At 41.0% G+C, this 19,578-nt stretch overlaps 1 protein-coding gene across 1 annotated transcript in view; it reads right to left on the reverse strand.

Annotated features, from left to right (window-relative positions):
- Window positions 1–19,578, reverse strand: part of LOC117417292 (cytosolic carboxypeptidase 6-like) — a 279,068-nt gene that overhangs the window by 98,440 nt on the left and 161,050 nt on the right. Inside the window, exon 6 of the mRNA XM_034029328.3 lies at window positions 9,552–9,591. Within this exon, the coding sequence (XP_033885219.1) occupies window positions 9,552–9,591 (40 nt within the window). The remainder of the gene's footprint in view (window positions 1–9,551; window positions 9,592–19,578) is intronic.

Here is a 19,578-nt window from a genome sequence, read left to right on the forward strand (position 1 = left end):
TTCCGTGGCTATAAAAATCTCAGGATTGTTCTCACTGCAGTGTGTGTGTGCGTGACTGACGATAAGCAAACAACCCACTTCTTCAGAGATTCACACCGCCTCTCCTTATCCTGAACACGACTTCACTGGAATGATGGTTGTGACCCTTGGCTCCTGCACCAACTGTGAATCCTGTTCAGTTAAGAATTGTTTTTTTAAAGAAGCATTCATTTAGCAGCACTACAACTCCTGTGACATGCAAGTATCTAACCTGGCAGTATTCCTTCCATGTCCCATTTGTATTTTCACTATGTCCAGTACTTGCATAGTCACAGTGTTTTTACAATAAAACAGTTACAATCTCAGGCAGACAAGAAAAAAAAAAAAAAAAAAAACTGCCACACAAAGTGCACTTGTATCATGAAAACAAAATATGTTTTTTAACTTAAAAAAATAAAAACAAAACACCTAGTGTACAGTTTCTATAAACAATATAAAACAGATTTTAACTGCTAGCACTACCTAGTCACCAGTCCCTGTCTCACAGACACTCCAGACTCCTTTTATCACCATGGCTATGTAGTTGAGTTAGCCAAACAGCCAATTAACCCAAATAGGTCCTTCAATAGACAGCCCAATCCTAACCCCATTCTTAGGCTGACAGAGATTTCCATATTAAAAAACACCTGGGTTCTAACCCTCACCTGCACTGACAGGCAGGTTAGAGTTCACTCATTATTTAGCTGTGCCCTTTTCAGTGCAGGCCACTCAGAATGGTTTCTGCATGTAAGAAACAGCACATATTTTCTATCTGGTATTTATTACTGATATATTTCTTACATCAATTAGATGTACAGTATTAATGCAAGTAAGGTATAGAAAAACAATAATAATGTAATGGTAACTGAATTTAAATAGGGATACATTCAAAATGAAATAAAAATAAACACAGGGTGTATTTATTTATACACATTTTTCTCAGCAGAAAAGCCTGCTTTTTGAACTTCTGTATACTGTAAGCGGTTATATTGGATATTGGGTTGATTTTCATACAAAACAGCTTTTAAAAAAAAAAAAAAAAAAATTTAATATATTTTCCTACCGAGTGTAAAAACAAAATAATCGCTGACAAGATTATTCTGCATTAAACAGATTCCAAGCATCCCTGTTCACCAGTACCAGTTAGTTAACATTCCCTGAACAGACATGCTCCTCAAACTACATGAGAGTGGCAGCACATGACCTGCAAGCTCTTCTGTACTTCAGGGAAACTCAAATGTAAACAAATGAAAAGGGGAGAGCCTGGTCATGTCTGACCATCTATCACACTGTACATGGTTAACATGATAACTTTTGATGATGTTGCCCAAACTTTTATCACACACTCCTGGCCTCCAGTAGGCATTTCGGGTTTAATTTGGCTATAATTGTTGTTATAGTTAGTTTTACACAGCTGATATTTTCAAAATGCTTCCTACATAAATAAAAACAGTTTTTTTAAAATATGTTTGAGGCGCTGCACCTTTAAACTTGACAGTAAAACATGCAGGAGCCTCTGTTCTAGACCGACTGTGCCATTAGAGGAGATCTGAAGGTTGCCTATTATCATTGTTCCTGTTAGAGCTCACACATCTCTTTAGAACTCATGAATGTATTGACCTTTTTCTTGTTAAAAAAAAAACAAAAACACAAGGAAAAAAAAATCACCAAACCAAAGTTAATTTAGAGCAACACAATACAACATAGTGTGCAGAGATATGAAAAGGGCATTCAAATCAATACCAGCACGATAACTTGCCGAAAGAATGTTTGCACCCAATTCCCTCATTGTGCTAACCCCGGGGTTGGCTCATGAATAGCTTCTAATACTTCTTCTTCTATATACACCTCACTCTGTGTGTGTGTGTGTGTGTGTGCGTGTGTGTGTACCTTAAGTCACTGTGGCTGAACAATGGCAGAAACAAATCATTATTTAGTTGTGCTGGGCCCGGAAAGGTCAGCAGTCAGAAATGTCAGGCTTCAATAGAACCAGATGCACATCTCAGCGCTGAAGGGTCTAATTAATGGGGGGGATACTAAGGTACACTTCAAACACCAGGGCTAATGAGACGTGCTGAATGCTGGGACCCGACAGACAAGTGCTGTGCAACGCTCTCTCTCACGGCTCATAATAGTACGCTGTGCAAAATTAGCTTTATAAGGAAACTAAAAATGAGCCAAAAAGATCATTTTGACATCTGATGGATTTTCACACAGCCCTGACAAACTTCTTCACAGCAGGCGATATTTCAGATAAGAAGTTATTAGCGCACGCATGATTGGAAATTGTACTTGATAAATGTTATTGTCTCTAGCCAGAGATAATAGAGTTGGCAGACTTATCTCTAATCTGTTCACACAGGTACACAAGAATGGGTGATTCTGCTAGGGAGCCAGACCTAAAGAAACACGTGTGTTAGACCTTTTGTAAACCTCACGGGCATGGTTTTGTGGATCTCAACATTGTGTCCAGTGTATATGTAACAAGGCAGGGTATTCTAAATGACCTCGTCTGCATTCATGGTTATAAAGCTTTTAACCTCATCACACAACACTGCCTGTGGCACATGCAAGTCTCTCTAGTGTGTCAAGGAAAGCCCTATTTGAATAATCTGTTCTTAATTGTTTAATTGAACCAATTAAACCTCTCTCCAAACCCTGAAGTAGTTAATCATCTAATTTTACTTGTTAACCTGGAGTGGAATGGCCCTCCAGGACCGTAATTGGTCACCCCTGATCTAAACAATCCTGTATGGTTTTTAAATATGCCACATTTGCATAAGCAAAATAAAATGGGCTAGATTCTCAAAGCTCTGCTCCAAATCATGATTAGCACGATTGTCTTTAGAAGGGAAAAACAAACACAATGAGGTTACCAATCCAGAACTAAACAATCCAGACGTGGATGTGTTTGTATTCTTAGAAATACATTAATAACTAATCCACACCTCTTACCCATCCATATCCCTCAGATCATGCCATCACTAATACCACAAAGCAATTCTTTAAATTTCTATTTGATTTCACCAAGAACAGATTTACTAAAGCATGTGCATGTGTGATATAACTCATGAGGACCTAGGCTTATTAAGTAATCTCCATGTGTGTTATTTAAAGTATTAGCTCTTGTGCAGTATCATACTGCATTAATGACAGAATGGAAAGGGTTGTAAACATTGGATTATTCTCTTACCCAAGTGTCATTCATGTTATTTTGTTTTTCACATCTGCAGACAATAGCGTTGTTAACGTTGCATTGTCAGCAAGAGAAGCACGATCAAATGAGTCTACTCTCTAACTTTCAGTCTCACATCGATGAGGCTAAAGCCCTTGTGGGATACTGAACTAAGGCTAGTTGAAATGATCTTGATCAGTTAGGCTCGTGGCTATTACCCTTGATGAGCCTTAACATTTTTATAAATAAGTTTCAATGTCGTGATGAAAAACAGAAATATGACAAGAATCATAAACTAAAGAACAGGAATGACATGTGGGAGTCTTTTTTTCTACCTTTAAAGGGGTACTGTAATGCAAATAAATATATAACCATTTCAATAGAAAATATGTTAACCACGACGCATTTTCAGCCTCTCCTTGAGCAGTATATAAAAACCATTAAAACAAATTAACATCAAATGTATTGGAGCTCTCTTCCGTCGCGCTTTGTGTTGTGTCCTGTCGTTGACTTGGACACAAGTCGCCGCACTTTGTTGGTTTAAAGCAGGGGTGGGGAACCCATGTTCCTGAAGGTCTGATGTCCCTCCTGGTTTTTGTTCCAACTGTGCCCAAAATGACTTACTTAGACCAATAATTGGTAATAATTGGTCCAATTAAATAATTTAGGGCACAGTTGGAACAAAAGCCAGGGGGGACACCAGCCCTTTTTGTTACTGTACTGTTTTTCCTTTTGTTATTTTTGCACCCGAACGCTTTGCATTCCTACATAATTCACCCTGCCGGCGTTCACTGGTGTGGGTGGCTGTCACCGATATGACTTAACAGCAGCGCCAGAAAGGTTCCAGTATGGCGACAGCCTGTATTTCCAGCTGACCCAGAAAGCTGATAAAAAAAATTGAAATACTGTCCAAACGCTTGACTTTTTAACAAAATTGGTGCAGCAAGACGCATTTGTTATGTATACAGAGCATTTGGAGAGCCTTGTTATTTTGAGTACGGTTCCCCTTTAAACAGCAATGCTAGCAATAAATGCAAGATAATCAACCACAGTGACATTTATCCTAATGATCCAAAGAATGGCCGACACTCCACTACCATCAAAAAACAAAATAATGCCCCTAGCAGGTTCAATTATATGTTTTTGAGTGTTTCTGAAGATATAGATGGAGTGTGACATCGGTAGCAGCACTTAAATACTGCAGCATAGCCCCTTAAATGTATCAACTGGGTTCATGTAAGATGTATTTTCTATTTTATCTGATAAAGCCTATAGGAGACAGAGCAAAGAACACCTTCATTAGCAGCAGAATTGCTGCTTTGGTTGTGTCCTTTGTCAAAAGTTCTTGAAGGTCAGTGCTTCCCTCATGAGGTCCTGGTAACAGATGCCAAATAAAGCTGATGTATTAGCAGGTTCTGCCTGTCTGTAACAAACACTTTTTACTCAAAGCATATCAGTCTATCTGGATATTTTAAACATATGGGCCGGTTTCCTTTCTCCGTTCACCCATCTGTTTTTCCTCTCAATTCATATTATTAGTTCCATCAATCAGCTGCTGAGAACACTAATATAAATAGTTATTTAACAGGTTTTCTACTCCTGTGCAGTGAGTTATAGACTTTTCTATAGGGCCAGCAAAAAATAACTTGACCCAGAGCACTGTGGCGCTTTGCTGCATCTGCAACAACTTTTGAAGTATCTTTTTAGGATGAATCAACAAGTGTGTTTTCAAGAACCCTGCTGGAAAAGGGAGGCTCAGTTAGCAACAAAGCAATGCAATTTTCACGTTCAGGATTGCTGAGGTTTACCCCTAACAAGGCCTCATTGTAAATATATTGATAAAAACAAAGGATTTAACAGTGGGCAAACAATGCAGTTTAACAGTGTGGTCTCTTTAAAAAAATCATGGCACGTGGGGTCCCGTCATGTTGAAAAGTTTAAAACTGAGATGATGTAGCAAATCAGGTTTAATGCAGGTGGGTCTAAAATACAGATATGCAAACAAATAACACTTTTCTCTTACATTACATTTAAAAAAATGTAATGTTGTGGGATTGCTAAAGGCTTTTATACATATTTTAACAGAATTAAAATGTAGATATCACTTCCATGAAATATGTTTTTTCCATATCCACAGCGAATAGCACGCATTCAAGATGAACTTTTCATATGCTGTTTATTACTCCAAATTGCCACGACTGAACCTAAAACCCGTCTTCCCTTGTACAAGGTGCGATCACCTTTTTTGAGTGAAAGGTGTATGTGGCAGAGACGTCTGGCTCTTTGATAGAAACAGTTTAATTTATATGAAGTCTTCCCACTGATTATGGGAATGGGAATGTAGAGATGGGAGCCCTGCTAACAAGTTTTTGCAGGTATCAGGCTTTTAGAGACACACCTGTGGTGGCTTTGACAAACTCACTGGGAGCAGAAACTGACCCAAGACTGTGACCGCAACTGGAAGCAGGCTGAACTTTGGGATACAAATTGAACATTTATGAAACTGCATGTGTATTAAAATGTTGCAATAACTGTACTGTGTATTAAAGAATATAAAGCCAGCAGAAATACTAAACAAATTGTTAAAACACACTGTTTATACAAGAAGTTATAATATACTCTGTATTAACCTATAGGTATGTTAGAGCATTCTATATTCCTGTTCATTCTGTTATAACGGTAAAAATATTATTGGATCTTTGTAAGTCTGAGTAAAAAGGGAGCTAGGTTGGGATCGCACTGACCAAAAAACACCTGTGAAATGAGCTAAGCTTGTCTTTGTCTGAGCTACTGGTGCCAAGGCTTATAACCTTGAACAGAAAGGCAGAAGTAAGCACCTCATTTAATTAACTCAAATGTTCACAGTCAAGTTTCTTATTTAGCTTGATCTGAAAGTAGTCTTCAACCTAAACACAGGAATTCTAGAATAATTTAAACAGAATATAAGTGTAAATGTTTTACTTTAACAGAAGAACTGTAAGAGTTTGAAACTAAGAGAATATAGTGCAGAAAAGTCAAAGCATACTTGTACCAGTCTGTGTCAAGTATATAGTAGGTTTGCCAAAAGAGAAGGTAATTAATCTTGGTAACCTCATCCAATATGTTTTAGTTCGTTGTTTAGCCACATCTATACATGTAATAAAGGCAACCTACTAAGGAAGATGTCTTTGATGTTAAAAGGGAAATATATTTTAAACCCAGGTTGGAATAATTAAACCAAAGTAGGTGTTATATATTAAACACATCTTTCTATATGTATTCTTCATATACTTGCACTGTATTCACTTGCATGCTGTGTACAGGAACTCCCTGGTACCAAAAAAGAATAACATCAGTTCAAAAGTTCATCCTACATATTTTGGAGATGTAGGAGAGGTGGACTATGGGATGATGGCCAATTAATCTTATAGAAGGAGTTACCGGGTGTTTTGAAAATGTTATTCACTTGAAGGACATGAGCTGTCAAGGCATATTAATGTTTAAGATATAATTATGTCTTCTGACGTAAAAGGCGAAGCAAAAACTCTATAAAAACCGAGGTAAATTCCTAGTCAAGGTCACTCAGCTTGGTACTACAAGCTGATGTGATCCATGCTCTGAAGATCTCTGATCAAGCTGATTGCTGTTTGAGTCGTATAGAGAAATCTTTGCCTTTGAAGACAGTTCCTGTCCTTACACTATATTCTACACTTCCATATATATATATTGGAAGGTAAGAACGGTTTTGAATGTATGTCTCTTTTATATTGATGCATTGCTATAAGGTATAGGATTTATGTATTAGCTGTGGAGAGTGATATATATTCGATGCGCTAGGATTTAGTGGTGGGTGTTTTTAGCATTATGCGTGCATAGCTTAAGGGCAAAACGTGTTATAACCATAAACGTATTGAAGTATTAATGCTATTATACCTGTTAAGGCACTGGACCTCCCAGATTGCCTGTCAGTTGGGATTTGATGTAGTCTGTAACTACTCAATCCATTTTTTAGCATTTAATAAACCGAAGGAGTACTGATACTACTCTGATACATTAAAACTTCAAATCTAATGAGTCTGTGTGATTTTCTTGATTGTTTAAAAGTCATCTGGATACGTTGCAAGCCCAGCGCACAAACTATCCACTTACAGGAGTCCGAAACATCTCTATTTCCTCTTGAACGTCTCCCTGAGTTTAAGAGTGCGTTTATATATATATATATATATATATATATATATATATATATATATATATATATATATATATATAAAAAGAGTACGTGCAAATCTGACAAAATCTTTTAAATAGGTAAATTACCCATGTGACATACAGTAAACAAGCTTTTTGAACCCTGTTGTTTTACACCAAGCATGCCACCAGCCTGACTGAATGAGCAGCTCTGTTACTCCAGTAAGTAATCTGTCTTCTATCACTGTGCAGTAACTCTTGTGCATTCATGAGTGATGTTAAATTTACCAAGATTGATGACATTGAGTACATTTAACTCCATCAATAAAGGATCCCACTGACATTAAAAAAATATATCCCATTCACTTCCAGCTGTCTTTAGGCTCCCTAGCCCTGGTCCACAGCAGCAGTACTACCCCCGAATGGATTCCACCTTAAAAAAATGCCTCACCAGGCATTGTTATCAAAACAGGTATTAGACATTAGGAAAGCACTGGGTAAAAAGCCACTGTCAGTGTTTTGTGCAACACAGTAACACATGCCTTCAATAGCTTGTCCAGTTAGGTCTCACCCACTACCATTTAAGTCTTTGTGAAGTACCTTCTTGTAACAAAAGTTGTATCAGATTTCACTGGTATAATATCGTCTGGCTAGTAAATAAACCTCTGCACTGGAATTTCAGAGGGTGGTCAGTCTGTTGTCCTAGCAGTTGACTCAACAATGTAGTAAGTTTTGTATAAAATGAAAAGGGAATGCAGGTTTTTTGAATAACTATGGGCCATATTCACAAAGAATTAAGTTAACTAAATGTTTTTCTTGAAAAAAAAAAAAAAACCCTAAACACTGGTGTTAAAAAGCTTCAAATTAATAAACTACAAGGTTCATTTATGAGTGCCTAAACATTTCTACCCCCTATCTAAACTCATTTCATTCATTAAAAGATAATGAGAACAATGTTTAGGACAACCTGTGGCCAAATACATTGCTGTATGATAACCACTTCTCTATAAAACAGTGTAGAGAAAATGAGATTTCAATATTCCTTCCAATGTTTCCAAACTAGTTGTGTTCCACATGAATGCAGTCATTATGCGTGTGGTTTTCCTCTACAATGGGTTCTATTACAGAAATACACTTAACTTATTCAATGATCATTAGCAAACAAAGAAAGCTAGCAGCATAATAAAATACCACCATTAAAGCAGAGCCAAGCCACTGAAAAATGATCTGTCTGCTTCTCCACAAATATCTTCTCAGGAAATCCTGGCTCTCAAAGTGAAATTTATTTATGAAAATATATTCTTGTTTTAATATATTTTTACAGATTCATGTCATTGACTGCATTCTGTTGATTTCTACTTCGTATTGAGATTTTATTATGATATAAGTATTCAGAACTTATTAGCAGCATAACCAGCAATAGAGATTTCAACAAATATTATAGTAGTCCTGATATGGTACCTAGCATATATTTGTTCATATCATTATGACAGCATTGATTGTCAAAATATTAAAAATGAACAAATGTGGTACCATTTATCAATGACTCATCCCGTTGCAGCTGCCACTTATATATGATAATTGAAAAAGCAAGCTCTAACACACAGAAAATCCAAGCCCAGAACAATGCCTCACACACAGATATGTACCCGAATGAAACTAACAGCTTGATGCACAGTAAACTCCCTCAATATAAAGACAATTTCAGACAATTCTCCACCACCTTCTTTCAATTAGTAGCACCTCTATATGGACTTGCTTGCTGTGATTTTCAATAGTCCACTTCTCAAGTGCTTGCAGGCTCTTGTCTGCACCAAGTGAGTTGTCTCAGTGTGTTTGCTATTGCTTCCTGTACATACAGGTACCTCCAGACCTATGCATTCTTTGCATTTATTATTTCTGTTCTCTCCTATATGAGTTAGGTCCTCAAGTTCTCAGTATAAGTGGCAAACAAGCCCACAGTCTCATGCTCACATTAATATATGAATATATTGGACCTTCCTTCACAGAAAGCTTGTAAGACATATTGCAGCCTGAAGCACTGCCACTTTACAATCTAGATGTCACATACTGGTAAGCGAGGCTGGAGCTGAGAGCTATTTTTCTTTTTCCACTGCCCTTTCTTGTCAGAGTTTTAAGCGGCGACCAGACAAACCAGCTGTTTAGCGGAGAAAAGAGAGTGTGTACTCACCTCGACTCGTTACAGTCAGGAGGTCAAGCCGTCGCTGTTGCTGAAAGAGAAATAAACAGGGCAACTGTGACAGTCTGGCTTTTACACTAACACAGACAAACACTTGCAAAGAAAGTGTCCCGCTATTACCCGAGGGTATGAGACCACTGTGATCATGTAAAACAGTAAATCAAAACCAATATGGGGAATGCTGTACAAAACAGGGCTGGCTAGTAAGTTGTCTTAAGTTGGCAAAATGTTCATAATTGCTCATTTTAGTTTTAACCCAATATAACCCTTACAAACAGCAGCAGCAGTACTAATATTGCAGTGTTTGCAGATAGTACAAAACTACAGTGGCTACCCCGAACCTTGTAAAGTCCCAGTCATAATTTAAGAGTTCTCTTTTCAATGTTTATATCATAATAAAATGCATAATAAAGCAACACCTTTGCTCCTATGGAAAGATTTAGCTGTGCAGATGCAATCTTTTTTTCTTCCTGAAACATGCTTGCCACTACATCACCATGTGAACCCAACAGGCATACTAGCACGAAGGCTTAATAAATGAAATGTTCAAGTTCTGTTATACTCATTTAGCCAGATATACGCCCTGCATTTTAGTGTCAAACTGAACACAATAGTGAGGACACCTGCAGTTTAAAAAAATGTAACAGGTAACAAAAAAACACACAATTAAATAAAAAATAATAAAAAGCTTAACAAATCTTGCCTGTGGCCTTGAGTTAAAAAAAAAAAACAACATCCACTGCCCCTTTTGTCTTACTGTTTTAAAGTATAATCAATAAAGATCAGTTTTATTGCTGCTACAGCATCATTCTTTCTCTTCCACTGCATATATTGCTGGAGCAGCAGCTCTGCGATTACTAGCTCCCGCTTTTGGCAATAATTGAAATTGCAGGTTAAAATTCAAGAAGAAAAAAGTTTTTTGCAAACAGAACACAACAGGTTTACTGGTTGCTGCAAGTTTCACTTACATTTGTCAGTAACTTGGAAAAATGAATATGCTCATAGAACTGAATCGCTGGTCTGTGCCATTGCATGTATACCCAAGTGGCACATGGTTAGAAGTAGGGTAGCACACAGCACACTGCAATGTGTGTGCTTGCAGCTTTCTTATGTTTTCAGTTATTACAGTGTGATGTACATGTGCAGTACATATAATTGAACAGCATTGTATTCAATATAAAACCTAGTACTATTTTAGGTTCTACTACAAAGCATAAATATTTGCCATATTATGTGTCAGCTTATTGATGAACTCCTAATAAAGTCAATGATTCTGTATATTGTAATATGTATAAGTAGTTAGTTCATTGTCAAAAACAGAGAAATGGCCGTAGGGGTACCTGAGTGGCCTCACTTGCTACAGGCACAGCTGTATGGTGTGCAGTCTGGAGAGCGCAGGCGCTCCTGTGGGTTAGGGAGGCAAACTGGCAGGGGCTGTTTCTCCTCATTGTGCTATAGCGGACCCTACTGGCCATAGATAAATGGTCATGCCCTCTACCTCACGAGAAAGGACCATGGCACTAGTGAATTACTTTGAACTCACCATCTTGTACTGGAAGATCTCATGTCTTCTTTACTTCTTAAGCACAGGTGCCAGTTTGGGTAACTAAATCCTCTTTGTACTCCCATCCCCGGCTGACAATGGGTAAGCGAAGGGGTGGAAAGATCCAGACGTAAGAGCGTGTCTCAGCCTGTCCAAATCCTCAGCCCTGATCGTGTTCATCCTGAGATAATTAATCTACTGTGAATTGGAGCATTACAGCCGGCTAAAACCCGCCCCTTCACAAGCTCATTGTTACTCCTAACATGGATAAGGTGCTTAGTGTTTCAGAGGAGAAAATCCTGTGCAGAAAATGGGTTTGTATTAATCTGTATCCAATACTGCACCAGCAGCCAAGGGGCTACAGAGTCCAACCACCAAGCCCCTGTTCGCCAGGGAGCATATTAAGAGGATGTCTGGCACAGCTACAGGGTAGACTTAATAAAGATCTATTTTAACGAAGAGAAACTTTCGGATATTTCCTATTTTGTGTCATGTATGGTAAAGTGAACCTGAAGGTCACAGTAATATAATTAGGGCTCCTGATTTTCGGTTTTAACCCAATAAAACACCCCCGATACAAACAAAATTTAAATCGCTGGATAGCCAATAAACACCGGAAAACACCAGAAAACTGTGGAAATGGTTAATCTATTCACGTTGACCCTTTTCCCATTAAAAATAAAATAAAACCTACTACAAAAATAATCATAAATACATTTCCCAGTGCTGCTGGGCAATGTCCCGCCTTCCTGACTTGTATGTATCATTGATTTGTTCTGAATACTTTAAACCCGCCTCAACTACTGAGTGACAGCACATTCCTACATTTCTATTGGAGACTCCGCTTGTGAGATTTAAAACGAGATTATAATCAGGATGGATGGTTGTTAGCAGGATTTAAAGCTGTATTACAGTTAAGATATGGTGGATTTAAAACAGAATTGTGACGAAATGTACAAAAATGCCCACACACAAAAACCCCAGAAGAATGTGCCCGTGACCATAGGGATTTCGTTGTGGAAGACAGCAAAGGAAAGAAGGTACAACTTAAGTGTGCAAGTACTGTCGAGTTACTATACATATTTTGACACAAAAAAAAACGCTCAAGCATTTTGGAAAGTAACTGAAAACACTCATTTCATACATTATATCAAAAACAAAAGCCCCAAAAAAAACGATTTACATAAAACTCGAAAATAGCTAGAAATAAGCACTGAAAAATACAATTAATAAAACCCGAAAAACAGAAGCCCTAATATAATGTATAACAAGGAGGCTGTGTGGTCCAGTGGTTAAAGAAAAGGGCTTATAACCAGGAGCTCCCCGGTTCAAATCCCGGGTCAGCCACTGACTCATTGTGTGACCCTGAGCAAGTCACTTAACCTCCTTGTGCTACTTCTTTCGAGTGAGACGTAATTGTAAGTGACTCTGCAGCTGATGCATAGTTCACACACCCTAGTCTCTGTAAGTCGCCTTGGATAAAGGTGTCTGCTAAATAAACAAATAATAATAATAATAATAACAGACCCTGATATTGATACAGACATATGACATTTCCTTATATCAGATACAGTGGAATGTCGCATATCCGACCGTCACATAACCGCCCTGATCAATTAACCGACTAGCTAAATAAATAAAAACTAAACGTAGGCTATGAGAGTAATGGCATTGGCAGCAAATGCAGCTTCCGCGATGGAAACAAAAAGTGTTATCGCAATCAGCCTTTTGGTGCATTCCCCTTTAAGAGAGACGGGCTGTGTGCGTGTGTCAGTCAGCTGCGTGTAGCAGTGACGTTTCAATACACCAGTCGAGAAAGGTTTTTTTTGTGCGATGTGTTTATATGATGGAGCGCACTCTTGCAGATATTGGCAGCGTGTTTTTGTAGCTTTTAAATGCATTTGAATTAAACAAAGCAAGCTTCGTTTGTTTAAAATAGCCGAAGCAATATTCAAGACGAGCTGCTTATTGGCTGTTGGCAATATTAAGAAAGAGCGCAAAGTACCGTGACAGAGATATTAAGAAAGCAGAACCAGGGAGGCAGGGACTTCTATAGTTAAGAAAGAAGCCATCAGTTGCAGGTTACTGTACATTTACCGTTTGTTATGCAATTTTTTTTTTTAAAGCTTTGCGTGGAGATGGCTATAGCAAACCGCATAGCAACACTGTGTATTGCAGCCTTGTAGCAATTCCCATGCTACATAATGTGGGTGTAAGTCTCACCCACCTGTCCCTTTAATTAGGGTCAGTAGCCTGGCCAGGTCAAAACTTCATTTCCCATAGTTCCTTGCAACCACCCTCTGTTCATCCTCTCTCCCCATTGGCTCATTCAGATTTCCACCCCTCCAATCTCAGAGCTCCTTAGTAGCCAGCACCTGTATTAAAGCTGGCTAATCAGGCCTGAGGGAGACTCCCTTTCTCAGAGGAATCCATTAAACTACAGCATTTTCTTTACTTAAATTTCAGTGAATCCATTAACATCCTTAGATAATTCCAGTGCATCCGTTCATTTTCTTTTGTTGCTGCGCTTTATCTAAACTGCTCTTTTTGTTTTCACTGTTACTTGTTTAAGTTTAGCTGTTTTTCTAGGTCTGTTTAGTGTTTGTTGTTTTATGTGTGACAGCCTCCAGTTTTTCCTGATCCTCCTGATTTTTTCCAAACAACTGTTCACCATTCAACTCAACACTACTGGACAGTCTCAACAATTTCAACGTACTCAATGTTTTCAACCTTCTACAATCACCATCATTTCGGGACACTTTGCTGGACTGCCTTATTTGTGGGTGAGATCATTTCTTTTTTGTTTGGATTTTTTCTACTTTAATTTGATACTTTGTTTCCTGTATTTTTGTTACTTTGTATGGATTTCAATTACCCTGCTATTACTGGACTTGTTGGGCCTACTGTCATTCTCCCACCATTGCCACAGAGACTGTTAAATGTAATTGTTTCCCCACCTGTATCTATTTATTTATCCTTGGTCTTTATCTGTGTGTGTTGTGTTTGTGAGTGTGGGTTTATTGGAGACCCTCCGGACACTACATTCATCTCTACTTGGTGATAATGTTTAGCCTTCTGTTTGTCCCTACATACTTATCTGTACCATCTTATTTCTTACCTGTTACCTGCAATTATTTGAATTCCTTTCTTATTATTCATTTCATTCATTTGTTCATTTTTTCATTTGTTGACATTATTGTTCACAATAATAAACCGATTGTTCTTGAAATTGACACCTCTGACGTCCCTGCTTTTGCTGTCTGTCACTCTTGCTGACTTATTTAGCTATAGGAATAGGGCCAGTAGTCTCTCCTTAGGGAGGACAGTGCAACTGCTTCTCAGTTGTGCAGAGTGATCGTTACAGAATTGGTGGCCCGTACGGGGACCCTTTGTGTCATTAAATTCAAATCTAAATTCATCAGTTTAAATTGTTGGGAACTTAATGTCAGAAATGGAAGATCAGACCTTGACTTCGCTAAACTTCTCTGAGATTGGAGATAGACCCCATGTGACTATCAGAGAGCCTATCACAGAGAGAACCACCCGCATTAGTGACCTGTACAATACACAGGAAGGGGCAGATCTTTCTGGAGGCGATGATGATGAAGGGAACCTTACTGACAGTGTTGTGATAGGGCAATTGACTGAGTACTGTTCCCATCTCACTGACCGTGTTGAGCAACTGGAAACACAGCTGTCTGAGTTACAGGAGAGCAGCATTAATCGTGAACAGGTCCTGCGAGGTTACATCGAAGGACGCTTCGCAGATATGGAGAATCGAAGGCAAGAGGCCCTTGACGAAATGGATCTGGAAGTGGTGAAGTGCCTGAAACGCCGCGATGTGCTGTGGGGAGAAGAGCTGAAGAAACTCTTCAAAAAGACCAGCACCCCTCGTCTACCACTTTCTTTGCCGTCTCTCTCCTCTAGAAAGCGGTCTGCACCACAACAATTCTCCTTTGATGGTGGGTCTGCTGATTACCATGGCTCCAGAACTGAAGGAAGTCTTTCCCAAGCAAAGCTGCCCATTAAAATCAACTTCCCAGAGTTTGGCGGGGAGGCCAGCAGCGATGCCATTGACTTCCTGGACAAATGTGATGAATTCCTAGCGCTACGACCCATGACACCCTATGAGATCATGGCAACCATGTCCAGTGTGCTGAAAGGCTCAGCAAAGAGCTGGTGGGTCGCAGAGCGCAAGGGAATCCACTCCTGGGAACAGTTCAAGACTGTCTTCCGTCAAGCCTTTCTGCCGTCTGACTACCAGACCGAAGTGGAAGACCGACTCCGCTCCAGAGTCCAGCTGCCTGACGAGCGAATCCTTGACTTCGCCTATGACTATCGTGCCCTATGTCTGCGCTGGAAGCCAGACTTGGAGGAGACTGAGTTGGTTTGTCGCATTCTCAACAGCTGTAATCCCAAACTGGCAAGCTCCCTTAGGGGAACAGTGAAGACAGTGGCAGAACTGGTGCGCATCGGGACCCAGGTGGAGAGAGACAACGCTGCCCAGCGGGAATACTGGGTCAAGTCAAACTCCAGCAAAGCCGTTCAGGACAATAGGAGCCATAAAGGAGCTATGAAGAAGCCGGCAGAGGTCAGCATGGTGAGAAGCCAGGAGAAGAAAAATATAGTTCCTGCTGCAAGCCTGACTCTGCTGATCGTGGATGTAGGCGTTCGAGGGCTCCAAGGGCCTGCAGTCCTGGACACTGGGAGCACCTTCACTCTGATGAGAGAGAGTCTCTGGAGGAAGATCGCTCATCCAGGGGAAGAGCTGGAGTCTGCACAGGACCAGTATTTCATGCTGGCGGATGGACAGTCACACCAGGCCAAAGGTCAAGTTCGCCTCACTTACCTTCTCCACGGAGAGATCTGGTTTCTAGGCACATATGTCCTACAGGATCATCACCTGACGTTTCCCCTTGTTCTAGGCTTGGATTTCTTGGAGAAAACTCATACCCAGATTGACATTGTCAATAGGCAGTATGGTGTCAAACATCAGAAGGATTTCTCCTACCATCCTTTTTTGCCACGGTATGAGGGGGAAGCTTCCTGGGACAGGTCCTTATCGAGTGTCAGCCTCTACTTCCATACATCTTGCCAGCCACCTACCACCTCTGATCCAAAGCCATGCCAACCGGCGAAGGTGACCATGACCATCACCTCAGCTGAACCATCTCCTGTCGAGCAACAACTCCAGAACCTCCAGCAAAAGTGGTCTTCAGTCTGCACTGATAAGTTGGGAATGACAACAGTCACCCGTCACTCCATCTCCACTGAGGACGAAGTCCCTGTTCGGGGTCGACTGTATAGAGCGTCTCCACTGAAGAAGGCTTTAATCAAGGAACACGTCCAAGACATGCTTCTGGACGGAGTTATAGAACCATCTAACTCCCCATGGTCCTCTCCAGTGGTGCTCACAGAGAAGAAAGATGGTGGTTACAGGTTCTGTGTGGACTACAGAAAGCTGAATGCAAAGACTGTCTTTGATGCATATCCCATGCCCCTCATTCATGACATCCTGGAGTCCCTGAGTGGTGCTGCGGTATTCAGTTCCCTTGATCTACGCTCAGGTTACTGGCAAGTGGCGATGGACTCGGCAAGTAGAGCGAAGACTGCGTTTACCACACCCTTTGGATTTTATCAATTTAATGTAATGCCATTTGGGTTAAAAAATGCTGCAGCCACTTTTCAACGGCTGATGGAGAGAGTGTTAGGAGACCTCCGAGGGAAGATCTGTTTCGTCTACATAGATGACATCATTGTCTATTCACCAAACTCCGCACAGCATCTTCAAGACCTCGAAGCTGTCTTCCACAAACTTCATCTGGCCCGTCTTACTCTCAATCTCAAAAAATGCCACTTCTTCAAACACACTCTCCATTTCCTTGGTCATGTGGTTTCAGGTGAGGGTGTAGCTGCTGATCCCCACAAGCTCCAGGCCATCCAGGAATATCCCATTCCTACCAACTTGAAGGAGGTTCAACGGTTCCTAGGTTTGGCAGGGTGGTACCACAAGTACATCCCCAGGTTTGCGGATATTGCTGCCCCACTTAACAACTTGAAAAAGAAAGATGTCCCCTGGAAATGGACAGGAGAGTGCCAGAAGAGTTTCAAACTCCTCCAAGAAGCTTTGATCAGTCCTCCAGTCCTCGCTCACCCGGACATCAACAAGACATTCCGAGTCTTTACTGATGCCAGCGATGTAGGACTTGGAGCGGTTCTGACTCAGCTAGAAGGAGATGATGAGAAGGTAATAGCCTACGCCTCCAAATTACTGAACTCTGCCGAAAAAAACTACTCCACATCTGAAAAGGAGTGTCTCGCTGTCGTGTGGGCAGTAGAAAAATGGCGGCATTATCTGGAGGGGATGGAGTTTGAGGTTGTCACTGACCACGCTGCACTCTCCTGGGCATTCAATAACCCAAAAACCTCTTCCAGACTGACCTGCTGGACTCTTCGCCTACAACAATTCACTTTTACCGTTATTTACAGGAAAGGTAGTCTGAATCTTGTACCTGATGCACTCTCTAGAGCTCCACTTGTACCACCTTCAACTCCTTCTGCATCAGTGTGTGCTAGCAATGCCCCTGCGAGTAGCATGGATCTTCCCACCACCATGGACCAGATTGCGGCCGCTCAGTCCAAAGACCCAGCTATCTCTGACATCATCAATGACATTGCTTCCAATACTGCCAATGATAACCGCATCTCCTTCATCCAACAGCAGGGACTTGTGTATCGCTGGATGCCCATTCCTAAACAAGGATTCCGATACCAGCTGGTAATTCCGGAACAGCTGACGGATTCCTTCCTCCACCACTACCATGACAACCCTTTGGGAGGTCACCTGGGCAGGATGAAGACCCTGTTGCGCATGCTGGAGGTTGCATGGTGGCCCTCCATCCGTAAAGATACATGGCACCACATAAAGGAGTGTCAAACCTGCCAGAAGTACAAACCGTCCAACACCAAACCTGCAGGTCAACTCCAGTCCACTACTGTGAAGGAGCCCGGAGAGATGCTGGGTCTGGACCTAATGGGACCTTTCCCAAGAAGTAAAAAAGGTAACACTTACATCCTGGTCATTGTTGATTACTTCACAAAGTGGGTTGAGCTGTTTCCATTGCGGGACAGTAAGACCACCAAAATTGTGAACATTTTGACGCAGGAAATATTCACTCGATGGGGAACACCGCAACACATTCTTTCAGACCGTGGACCTCAGTTCACGAGCCAGCTACTCGCAGAGGTGTGCAAGACCTGGGGAGTCGTACAAAAACTCACCACCAGCTACCACCCACAGACCAACCTGACAGAACGCGTGAACCGCACCTTAAAGACCATGGTTGCATCTTTCGTCGGGAAAAACCATCAGCTGTGGGATCAGTGGCTACCCGAGTTTCGTTTCGCCCTCAACACCGCCAAACATGAAACCACTGGCTTCTCTCCTGCAGTACTAGCGCTCGGAAGGACCATCAGAGGCCCATTGGACCGATTAATCGCTGTTGCTCCTGCTCCATCCACCGATCCCTACCAACTGCTAGATCACCAGCAGCAGATTGCCGAAGAGGTGAGGGATCACGTTGCCAAAGCTCAGAAACGGCAAGCTCGGAATTACAATGCCCGGAGAGCACACTGTCAGTATGAAGAAGGTGAGTTAGTCTGGATAAGATCTCACCCCTTATCTGATGCCTCTGGGAAGTTTTCCGCAAAACTTGCCCCTAAATGGTTTGGGCCAGCTCTTGTAACCAAGAGACTTGGACCCAACAACTACAAAGTCAAGTGGGGGGAGCCAGATTATGTCAAAGAGGATACCGTCAATATTGTTAATTTAAAACGCTACTATGGCGTTCGTCCCTTGCACCTCCAGTGTGGGGGGGGGGGGGGGAATATGTAGCAATTCCCATGCTACATAATGTGGGTGTAAGTCTCACCCACCTGTCCCTTTAATTAGGGTCAGTAGCCTGGCCAGGTCAAAACTTCATTTCCCATAGTTCCTTGCAACCACCCTCTGTTCATCCTCTCTCCCCATTGGCTCATTCAGATTTCCACCCCTCCAATCTCAGAGCTCCTTAGTAGCCAGCACCTGTATTAAAGCTGGCTAATCAGGCCTGAGGGAGACTCCCTTTCTCAGAGGAATCCATTAAACTACAGCATTTTCTTTACTTAAATTTCAGTGAATCCATTAACATCCTTAGATAATTCCAGTGCATCCGTTCATTTTCTTTTGTTGCTGCGCTTTATCTAAACTGCTCTTTTTGTTTTCACTGTTACTTGTTTAAGTTTAGCTGTTTTTCTAGGTCTGTTTAGTGTTTGTTGTTTTATGTGTGACAGCCTCCAGTTTTTCCTGATCCTCCTGATTTTTTCCAAACAACTGTTCACCATTCAACTCAACACTACTGGACAGTCTCAACAATTTCAACGTACTCAATGTTTTCAACCTTCTACAATCACCATCATTTCGGGACACTTTGCTGG

The sequence above is a fragment of the Acipenser ruthenus genome, chromosome 12 (assembly GCF_902713425.1).
Source record: "Acipenser ruthenus chromosome 12, fAciRut3.2 maternal haplotype, whole genome shotgun sequence".
Classification (NCBI taxonomy): Eukaryota; Metazoa; Chordata; class Actinopteri; order Acipenseriformes; family Acipenseridae; genus Acipenser; species Acipenser ruthenus.